General features: G+C 50.8%; 1 protein-coding gene across 2 annotated transcripts; it reads right to left on the reverse strand.

The window, feature by feature from the left end:
• Positions 1-390: 390 nt before the first annotated feature.
• On the reverse strand, positions 391-6,776 carry TXNL4A (thioredoxin like 4A). 2 transcript variants are annotated; one of them, XM_038770911.1, is made up of 4 exons: positions 6,682-6,776; positions 3,603-3,709; positions 2,343-2,446; positions 391-910 (listed from the first exon to the last, which is right to left on the reverse strand). In XM_038770911.1, the coding sequence occupies exons 1-4, from the start codon at positions 6,770-6,772 to the stop codon at positions 739-741; spliced, it is 474 nt and encodes a 157-aa protein (XP_038626839.1). In that variant the 5' UTR covers positions 6,773-6,776; the 3' UTR covers positions 391-738. The 2 variants fall into 2 exon arrangements, with proteins under 2 accessions (XP_038626839.1, XP_038626840.1); XM_038770912.1 differs by having other exon boundaries at positions 3,536-3,709; positions 6,682-6,763.
• Between the last annotated feature and the right edge of the window lie 4,534 nt (positions 6,777-11,310).

Raw genomic sequence — 11,310 nt, forward strand, 5'->3', positions numbered from 1 at the left:
AGAGGTTCTGGTTCATAATAGATCTCCCTTCTGCTTTACAATCGGATCTGATTTATAACAGGATTTCTCCCCGGCCTGCAATGGCAGCGGATTTACAACATGCTCAGATTTAGAAGGGGTTACCTCTCCCCTTGATTTAACAAATAGGATCTAACTTATAACAGGAGCCCCCCTGCTTCTCAATAGGATCTCCAAGAACTTTACGGGCGGCCTCGCTGCCGTTGCCCACTACCTTATTTGAAGTGATAGGATGTTGCCCTGTGGGGCTCATTTTCTACCCACAAGTCTGTTAAAAAGATGAAATTGTGAATTAGGCTGAACTCTCCCTGGTTCGGAAGTGCCGTCTACCGGTCGCCTGGAAGGACATGTGAAGAACATCAGACTCCTAACTTGATCGGATTCTCTCTCGAAGAGAAAAATTCAGTTTATTACCAAAAAGACACACGTACTGAGGCCGCTCCCAGATTCCGGGCGATTTTTATTCCTTCGGCTGGGAACCGAGGGGAGCGTCCTTGCCGGTTCGAAAATTCATTGCACAGGAAAACACACAGCGTGAAGGATTTTCAGTGACCTCAATCGATACGGGAGATCTGGCTCCTCGGCTTCGTGCGGCCACTGAGCGCTTTCCCAGGGAAGTTAGGACTGAGGGTTTAAATAGACGTTTAAAACCCTTCCGCGCTAAAAAGAGCAGAGGTATTTACAAACGGAGCTGGGGAAGGGTGCCGGGGCCCAGGTCCTTCAGTATCTGTACTTGGTGGAATAGTCCTTGGGCGACACTACCAGACCGCGGCCTTTCCGGGCTCCCCGATAGACGGTTTCAATGATGTCGATCATCTCCTGTTTGTCTTCCATGGCCCAGTTAATCTTGTTGTTGTTTCCCGTGCCCAGGTCAATCATGATGTGCTTGTTCCTACAGAGGGAAGGGGGGGTGATAATAAGAACTGTGGTGTCTGATATGCACTTACTGTGTGCCAAGCACCGTCCTCAGCGCCGGGGTAGATCTGAGTTAATCGGGTTGGACACGGTCCCTGCCCCACATAGGGGAAAGCAGTGTGGCTCAGTGGAAAGAGCCCGGGCTTGGGAGTCAGAGGCCATGGGTTCAAAGCCCGGCTCTGCCAATTCATCATCAATCGTATTTATTGAGCGCTTACTATGTGCAGAGCACTGTAGTACGCGCTTGGGAAGTACAAATTGGCAACATATAGAGACAGTCCCTACCCAACAGTGGGCTCACAGTCTAAAAGGGGGGAGACAGAGAACAAAACCAAACATACTAACAAAATAAAATAAATAGAATAGATATGTACAAGTAAAATAAATAGAGTAATAAATATGTACAGACACATATACATATATACAGGTGCTGTGGGGAAGGGAAGGAGGTAAGATGGGGGGGATGGAGAGGGGGACGAGGGGGAGAGGAAGGAAGGGGCTCAGTCTGGGAAGGCCTCCTGGAGGAGGTGAGCTCTCAGTAGGGCCTTGAAGGGAGGAAGAGAGTCAGCTGTGTGACTCTGGGCAAGTCACTTAACTTCACTGGGCCTCAGTTACCTCATCTGTAAAATGGGGATGACGACTGTGAGCCCCACGCAGGACAACATGATTACCTTGTATCTCCTCCAGCGCTTGGAATAGTGCTTTTGAACATGGTAAGCGCTTCACAAATGCCGTCATTATTATAGGGCTCAAGGTCTAAATCCCCATTTTGACAGATGAGGTAACTGAGGTCCAGAGAAATGAAGTGACTTAACCAAGGTCACTCGGCAGACAAGTGGCAGAGCCGGAATTAGAACCCGGGTCCTTCTGACGCCCGTGTCCGGGGTCTAGCCACTAGGCCACGGTGCTTTCTGTCCCCGAGCCGGAGGGCCGAAGCGTTTACACAAGTGTAGAAGTCTCTTGGGGCGGCCCGGGCGTTTCTTTGTGCCTGGGCATCTTTGCATTATTTAATGGGGTAAAACAGCAATGTGGGACAAGGATGTACTGCGTTTCCTTAACGGTGGACATACAGTGTATACGGGAACGGGACCTCGAGGGGCAGATCTGGAAGCGGGGAGAAATCTTCACATCACCGACCCCGCCCACCCAGGGAATCCCTTGGAATCACTCAGTCGGATGGCTCGGATCACGGCTTCAATCGGGAAGGAGACGTTTGGTTCGAGTCCATTTTGACGGAAACATCAGAACGCTATGCTGCCTCCCTCTGCCTTTCATTCATTTATTCAACTGTATTTCCTGAGCGCTTTACTGTGCGCAGAGCACTGTACTAAGTGCTTGGGAGAGTACAATACAGATACACCTGTTTTGGCCCACCCCAAGCTCCCCCACCCCATCGCGGCGGGGCCTACCTGAAGAAGAACATGACCGTACAAGGGTCGTACAACTCGTACATCTTGTTGAAGTCCGGGACCTCCGTGATGTCTACGAGGTAGATCACGGCAAAGTTTTTCACCTGCGAGACAGAGCCAAAGAGAGAGAACTCGGCAAACGCACCGCTACCCTTTCCTGGAGGGCCCAGTTCCAGGGACCACTCAGAGTGTTCAATTGTGACTGACATCCGTAACGCATTTTCATGTCTCTCTTGACTGTAAGTTCCCCGTGGGCAGGGAGCGTGCTTACCAACTCTGTTGGGTCGCGCTCTCCCAAGCGCTTAGTACAGTGCTCTGCACACAGTAATTACCACCGATCCGACTGACCGAGTTGTGGGTTGTCCGGAGTCGTCACGTGTAGATGTGTGCACGGAAAATGCCGTCGCCGTCCCTACCGTTCACACCCGAGGTTGGACAGGAACTGCCGGCGGAACGGACGCCTTCAAACCCGGCCCCAGACCACGGGAGATTCTTGGTGATCCCCAAATGGGGATCAAGTTGTCCCGAGCTCCGAGCCACCCTCGCATCTCCTCCCTGACCCCCTCGGTGACTCTCTCCTGGCTTCCCTGATCCAGGACAGCCTCCCGGGCTTTGCGCCGTCCAGGCCACGGCTCCGTTCGGTCACCCGGGTGATTGACAAAGGCCCGGACCGAAGCTCCTGTCAGGAGAGAGATGGATCACCGGACCTACTGGTCCGTTTACCTCACTTGTCTGTGCCTCAGTTCCCCACCTGCAAAATGGAGATTTGCTACCTGTTCTCCCTCCTAGACTAAGAGCCCACTGGGATTTGATGACAGTTGTGGTATCTGTTAAGTGCTACGCGTCATGCACTGTACTAAGCGCTGGGGTGGATACCAGGAGATCGGATTGGACGTAATCCATGTCCCACGGGGGGCTCACGATCTCAATCCCCGTTTTACAGATGAGGTAAGTGGGGCCCAGAGAAGTGAAGGGACCTGTCCAAAGTCACAGAGCCGGCAAGGGGTGGAGCCGGGATTAGAACCCATGACCTTCTGACTCTTAGACCCGTCCAGAACACTGCTTGTCACACAGTAAGCGTTTAACAAGTAGCACGATTATTATTATTACGACGATGCTCTCCCCACTCCGCTGCAAGACATGCTGTTGTCTCTGGTCCTCGAATCCCGCTGTAGGAGCTGACGCCCGTTTACCTTTTCGGCGATGCTATATAAAACCTCATCCATTTTCATACACGTCGGATCCCAATCGTGGCCAAACCTGATGACGACGACTCGGTCCTCTTCGGACAGGATGGCCTGGTCCACCTGCCAGCCGTTGTGTAAGTGAGGAAGCATGTACGACATCTTGGAAACTGGATTCGCCGCCTGCCGAGTGAGACACCAGATTTAGGCCCGCCGCCTGACTTCTTAGCCTTCTCCACCTAAGGTGAGGGATCCGGGGACATTCTGACCACTTCAGTCCCCCCCTGGAATTGAGAGGTTACTGGATAATCTTGGAAAATCCCTATAACCTCTCTGGGCTCTACCTTTCTCACCACCCCCATAGTCTCCCTCCCTTCCCCGCTTACTATTAACAACAGGAAACGTGTACACCAACTTTTATATTGTCCTCTCCCGCGCGCTTAGTGTTCAGTGCTCTGCATGCCGTAAGCACTCAACACAATTGATTAATGATAACAGATGAAGTAATTGTTAAGCATTCACCCTCGCCCCCCTCTCCATCCCCCCATCTTACCTCCTTCCCTTCCCCACAGCACCTGTATATATGTATGTACATATTTATTACTCTATTTATTTTACTTGTACATATCTATTCTATTTATTTTACTTTGTTAGTATGTTTGGTTTTGTTCTCTGTCTCCCCCTTTTAGACTGTGAGCCCACTGTTGGGTAGGGACTGTCTCTATATGTTGCCAATTTGTACTTCCCAAGCGCTTAGTACAGTGCTCTGCACATAGTAAGCGCTCAATAAATACGATTGATTGATTGATAGATTCACCGTATACCCTGTCCTAAGCATTAGGGTAGATACAAAGTAACCAGGTCCCAAATGATGATGGCATTTGTTAGGCGCTTATTATGCCCTAAGCACTGTTCTAAGCGCTGGAGGGGGGATACAAGGTAATCGGGTTGTCCTACGTAGGGTTCACGGTCTTCATCCCCATTTTACAGATGAGGGAACTGAGGCACAGGGAAGTGAAGTGACTTGCCCAAAGTCACACAGCTGGCAAGTAGCGGAGCCGGGATTAGAACCCATGACCTCTGCTCTTTCCACTGAGCCACGATGGGGCTCACAATCTAATACATGCTCTGCACACAGTAAGCACTTAGTCTAATACGTGCTCCGCACACAGTAAGCACCTAATAAATACGATTGAATAATAAGGACAGGGGACAGGGGATGAATTTCCATTTCGCAGGTGAGGGAATGGAGGCACAGAGAAGAGAAACGACTTGCCCGTGGTCACACAGCACGTAGGTGGCAAAGTGGGCATTGGGGCAAGTCGCTTCACTTTTCTGTGGCCTCAGTTTCCTCATCTGGAAAGTGGGGATTTAAGCGTGTGAGCCCCATGCAGGGAAGCAGCGTGGCTCAGTGGAAAGAGCCCGGGCTTGGGAGCCAGAGGTTCTGGGTTCTAATCCCGGCTCCGCCGCTTGTCAGCTGTGTGATTTTGGGCGAGTCTCTTCACTTCTCTGGGCTTCAGTTACCTCATCTGTAAAATGGGGATGAAGGCTGTGTGCTCCACGTGGGACAACCGGATCACCTTGCATCCCCCTAGTGCTTAGAACAGTGCTTCGCATGTATTCATTCATTCAATCGTATTTATTGAGCGCTCACTGTGTGCAGAGCACTGTACTAAGCGCTTGGGAAGTACAAGTTGGCAACATATAGAGACAGTCCCTACCCAACAGCGGGCTCACAGTCTAGAAGGGGGAGTAGCAGAGAAGCAGCGTGGCTCAGTGGAAAGAGCCCAGGCTTTGGAGTCAGAGGTCACGGGTTCGAATCCCCGCCTTGCCACTTGTCCGCTGGGTGGCTTGGGGCAAGTCACTTCACTTCTCTGTGCCTCAGGTCCCTCATCTGGAAAATGGGGATGAAGACTGTGGGCCCCACGGGGGACAACCTGATCACTTTTTGTCTTCTAGACTGTGAGCCCACTGTTGGGTAGGGGGCCGTCTCTATATGTTGCCAACTTGTACTTCCCAAGCGCTTAGTACAGTGCTCTGCACACAGTAAGCACTCAATAAATACGACTGATTAAGTGCTTAACAAATACCAACATTATTATTGTTATTACAATGACTAGCACATAGGAAGCAACTGAGCCTGCTATTGGGTAAGGACCGCCTCTACATGTTGCCACCTTGTTCTTCCCAAGCGCTTAGTACGGTGCTCTGCACACAGTAAGTGCTCAATAAATACGACTGATTGATTGATTAAGCGCTTAACAAATACCAACATTATTATTGTTATTACAATGACTAGCACATAGGAAGCAACTGAGCCTGCTATTGGGTAAGGACCGCCTCTACATGTTGCCACCTTGTTCTTCCCAAGCGCTTAGTACGGTGCTCTGCACACAGTCAGCGCTCAATAAATACGACTGATTGATTGATTAAGCGCTTAACAAATACCAACATTATTATTGTTATTACAATGACTGGCACATAGGAAGCAATTGAGCCCGCTGTTGGGTCAGGACCACCTCTGTATGTCGCCACCTTGTTCTTTCCAAGCGCTTAGTACGGTGCTCGGCACACAGTCAGCGCTCAATAAATACGATTGATTGATTGAGCGCTTGACAAATACCAACATTATTATTATTACAATGACTAGCACACAGGAAGCAACTAAGCCTGCTATTGGGTAAGGACTGACTCTCTATGTTGCCACCTTGTTCTTCCCAAGCACTTGGTACGGTGCTCTGCACACAGTAAGCGCTCAATAAATACGATTAAATGGATTAACAAATATCACAATTATTATTATTATGATTATTAGGGGGCAGGTCGTTGGCAGGGGTTTGCCCACTAGGCCACACTGCTCCTCCCTCAAAAGTGGGGCACGAGGAGGCCCGTGCGCATGCGCCCTGGCGGCGGGAGGCCGTGCGCGAGCCGGCGGACGGGGCGCGCATGCGCGCTGGAGCGGGGAAGAGTCAGTGCGCATGCGCGCTGGCGGCGAGAAGAGCCCGTGCGCATGAGCGCTGGCTGCAGGCAGCAGTGCGCTTGCGCGCCGGTTGCGTGCAAGCCTCCCCCCCTCCTCTCCCCTCAGACCCATCTCCGTCCGGTCGGCGGCTTTTCCCATTGGGGTCCCCGGAGGACGAGAGAGGGTCCCCACGCACCTCCCGTCGAACCGAGGGGCGCTGCCGGGCCCGAGGACGCCGCCTCCACGTCGCCAATGGTCCTACGGCGCGAACGGGCGGGCGTGCGCATGCGCGTCGACACGCGCAGAGCGGGCGGGCTCGTGCGCATCAGCTCGCGCGCGGCTCCTCCAGTTGACGCCGGAAGTGACGTAGAGGAAGGGCCGGGCTCGCGGGCGCCATCTTGGTGATGGGCAGGCGGCCCTTTCATTCAGGGAGGAAACAGAGCCCCCTTCCAGGCTACAATTATCATGATAATAATAATAATAATAATAATGGCATTTATTAAGCGCTTACTATGTGCAAAACACTGTTCTAAGCGCCGGGGAGGTTATAAGGTGATCAGGTTGTCCCCCTGGGGGCTCCCAGTCTTCATCCCCATTTTGCAGATGAGGGAACTGAGGCCCAGCGAGGTGAAGTGGCTTAATAATAATGATGGCATTTATTAAGTGCTTTCTATGTGCAAAGCACTGTTCTAAGCTCTGGGGAGGTTACAAGGTGATCAGGTTGTCCCCCTGGGGGCTCCCAGTCTTCATCCCCATTTTACAGATGAGGGAACTGAGGCCCAGCGAGGTGAAGTGGCTTAATAATAATGATGGCATTTATTAAGTGCTTTCTATGTGCAAAGCACTGTTCTAAGCACTGGGGAGGTTACAAGGTGATCAGGTTGTCCCCCTGGGGGCTCCCACTCTTCATCCCCATTTTACAGATGAGGGAACTGCGGCCCAGAGAGTGAAGTGGCTTAATAATAATGATGGCATTTATTAAGCACTTACTATGTGCAAAGCACTGTTCCAAGCTCCGGGGAGGTTACAAGGTGATCAGGTTGTCCCACTGGGGGCTCACAGTCTTCATCCCCATTTTACAGATGAGGGAACTGAGGCCCAGCGAGGTGAAGTGGCTTAATAATAATGATGGCATTTATTAAGTGCTTTCTATGTGCAAAGCACTGTTCTAAGCACTGGGGAGGTTACAAGGTGATCAGGTTGTCCCACTGGGGGATCACAGTCTTCATCCCCATTTTCCAGATGAGGTCACTGAGGCCCCGAGAAGTGAAGTGACTTGCCCAAAGTCACCCAGCTGGCAATTGGCCGAGCTGGGATTTGAACCCATGACCAATGACTTCAAAGCCCGGGCTCTTTCCACTGAGCCACGCTGCTTCCCAAAGTCACCCAGCTGACAATTGGTGGAGTTGGGATTTGAACCCATGACCCCTGACTCCAAAGCCCGTGCTCTTTCCACTGAGCCCTGCTGCTTCTCTATAATAATAATAATAATAATGACATTTATTAAGCACTTACTATGTGCAAAGCACTGCTGTAAGCGCTGGGGGGATACAAGGTGATCAGGTTGTCCACTGGGGGCTCACAGTCTCAATCCTAATTTTACAGATGAGGGAACTGAGGCCCAGAGAAGTGAAGTGACTTGCCCAAAGTCACACAGCTGACAATTGGCGGAGCGGGATTTGAACCCACGACCCCTGACTCCAGGTCCCTTGCCACAATGCCTCGGCATCCAAGAGCAGACTGCTTGTCTGCTGTGTGACCTTGGGTGAGTCACTTCATCTCTCGCCTTCCTCATCTGTAAAGGAGGATATAAAGAATGAAAAATGGGGATTCTCCCTCCTAATTAGACTTTAAGCCCCATATAGGACAGGGCTGTGTCCTAGCTGATTATCTTCTATCACACTGCTCAACAAATACCTCAGTTATTGCAAATTCAGTGGATGGCACATAGGTGCCTGCTACATAGTAAACACAACAAATACCATAAAAAAGGGGGGAGTAGACAGCTCCACTGTGGGGAGAGGAAGCGGAAGACTCCATTGTCTGTCAAGCGCTTAGTACAGTGCTCTGCACACCGTAAGCGCTCAATAAATAGGAATGAGTGAATATCGCCCTCTGGTGGCACTAATAGTTATTTTTGGGAGGGTGCGCCTCTCTATCGCCCTCTGGTGGCATTAATTGTTATTCTGGGAAGCCGCGCCTCTCGCTCGCCCCCTGGCGGCACTAATCGTTATAATAATGATGGCATTTTGTTAATCAATCAATCAATCGTATTTATTGAGCGCTTACTGTGTGCAGAGCACTGGACTAAGCGCTTGGGAAGTACAAGTCGGCAACGTATAGAGACGGACCCTACCCAACAGTGGGCTCACAGTCTAAAAGGGGGAGACAGAGAACAAAACCAAACATACTAACAAAATAAAATAAATAGAATAGATATGTACAAGTAAAATAAATAGAGTAATAAATATGTACAAACATATATACATATGTACAGGTGCTGTGGGGAAGGGAAGGAGGTAAGATGGGGGGATGGAGAGGGGGACGAGGGGGAGAGGAAGGAAGGGGCTCAGTCTGGGAAGGCCTCCTGTTCTAAGCGCTGGGGAGGTTACAAGGTGATCAGGTTGTCCCAAGGAGGGTTCACAGTCTTCATCCCCATTTTCCAGATGAGGTAACCGAGGCCCAGAGAAGTGAAGTCACTTGACCAAAGTCACACAGCTGACAGTGGGCAGAGCCGGAATTTGAACCCATGACCTCTGACTCCAAAGCCCGGGCTCTTTCCACTGAGCCACGCTGCTTCATGGCAGACAAGTGGCTGACCTGGGATTAGAACCCAGGTCCTCACACTCCTGCCAAGCACTAAGCGCTGGGGAGGATACAAGGTGATCAGGCTGTCCCACGGGGGGCTCACCGTCTTCATCCCCATTTTACAGATGAGGGAACTGAGGCCCAGAGAAGTCAAGTGACTTGCCCCAAATCACACAGCTGACAATTGGCAGAGCCGGGATTTGAACCCATGAGCCCAGGCTCTTTCCATTGAGCCACGCTGCTTCTTTAGGTTAGGGTTAGGGTTAGGGTTATTCGTTCTCACTGTGCCTCGATCCCGCCTGTCCCGCCGTAGACCCCTGGACCACGTCTTACCTCTGGCCAGGAACGCCCTCCCTCCTCAAATCTACCAAACTCTTCCCCCCTTCAAAGCCCTACTGAAGGTTTGCCTCCTCCAAGAGGCCTTCCCAGGCTAAGCCCCCATTTTCCTTAGGTCCCCCTCCCTTCCGCGCCACCTCGATTGGCTCCGTTTGCCCTTCCCTTCCTCCCCGCCCCCTTATACGTGTATATATCTATAATTCTATTTATTTCTATTGATGCCTGTTTACTTGTTTTCATTCATTCATTCAGTCGTATTTACTGAGCGCTTACTGTCTGATGCGGAGGTGGATGGGAAACCACTGGAGGCTCTTGAGCACAGCACCACATTCCCTGTGTACATATATATGGCTGGTATTTCAGGGTTTACTATGTGGCCTTGCATTTGCCCTTTCTGTTCCGGCCATCCCCTCGAACCCGTTTGGCCTCGAAACCCACTTGACTGATTCCTAACCCTCTTGTTATCGACAAGTAGGGTTCAAAATAGGTTAACTCGGTGTAAATCGGCCCAACACTCTCATCTCCTAACTCTTTTGTCTCCTAACCTTCTCGTCGAAGCGAACGAGAGTCACTCTGGGGACCAGAGTCTCTAGAGGTGGGAGGACCCCACGGGGTAATAATAACAGTAATAATATCTGTTAAGGACTTACTATGTGCCAAGCACTGTGAAGTTTAGGGGTGGAGCGTTACAGGTCTCAAGGCCGGGACTCGATTTCGTCCGGCCGAGGAGCCATTTCTTCAGATTCAGTCAGTCGATCCTATTTATTGAGCGCTTACTGTGTGCAGGGCACTGTACTAAGCACTTGGGAGAGTACAGTATAACAATAAACAGACACATCCCCTGCCCACAACGAGATTACTGTCTTGGGAAGGGGGGCACATCACGCGTCCTGCCCTCCTTTGTTTCATCCTGTTCAGGTGCCTGCCTTATCAGGAAGCTGGGTACAGGATCTTCCCTTAGCAGGGTCAGGAAGACCCCCGGGCCGGATAATAATAATGGCATTTATTAAGCGCTTACTATGTGCAAAGCACTGTTCTAAGCGCTGGGGAGGTTACAAGGTGATCAGGTTGTCCCACGGGGGGCTCACAGTCTTAATCCTCATTTTCCAGATGAGGGAACTGAGGCCCAGAGAAGTGAAGTGACTTGCCCAAAGTCACACAGCTGACAATTGGCGGAGCTGGGATTCGAACCCATGACCTCTGACTCCAAATCCCGTGCTCTTCCCATTGAGCCACGCTGCTTTTCCAAAACGGGAAGAAGAGATTCATTCATTCATTCAATCGTATTTATTGAACGCTCACTGTGTGCAGAGCACTGTGCCACTACTACTACTAATAATGGCATTTACTAAGCGCTTACTAGGTGCACAGCACTGTTCTAATTGCTGGGAAGGTTACAAAGTGACTAGGTTGTCCCACGGGGGGCTCACAGTCTTCATCCCCATTTTACAGATGAGGGAACTGAGGCACAGAGAAGTGAAGTGACTTGCCCAAAGTCACACAGCTGACAACTGGCGGAGCTGGGATTTGAACCCATGACCTCTGACTCCAAATCCCGTGCTCTTCCCACTGAGCCACGCTGCTTCTCTAAAACGGGAAGAAGAGATTCATTCATTCATTCAATCGTATTTATTGAACGCTCACTGTGTGCAGAGCCCTGTGCCACTACTGCTAATAATAA

This window comes from Tachyglossus aculeatus, chromosome X2 (assembly GCF_015852505.1).
Source record: "Tachyglossus aculeatus isolate mTacAcu1 chromosome X2, mTacAcu1.pri, whole genome shotgun sequence".
In the NCBI taxonomy this organism is placed as follows: Eukaryota; Metazoa; Chordata; class Mammalia; order Monotremata; family Tachyglossidae; genus Tachyglossus; species Tachyglossus aculeatus.

What these genes read in the sequence shown, in the direction of transcription:
- TXNL4A (XM_038770911.1), bottom strand. Translation starts at nt 6,772, where the DNA reads ATGCGCACGCCCGCCCGTTCGCGCCGTAGGACCATTGGCGACGTGGAG. An exon ending in GCCCCTCGGTTCGACGGGAG is followed by an intron (nt 3,710 to 6,681) that starts GTGCGTGGGGAC and finishes CTCACTCGGCAG; the next exon opens with GCGGCGAATCCAGTTTCCAA. An exon ending in GACCGAGTCGTCGTCATCAG is followed by an intron (nt 2,447 to 3,602) that starts GTTTGGCCACGA and finishes TCTGTCTCGCAG; the next exon opens with GTGAAAAACTTTGCCGTGAT.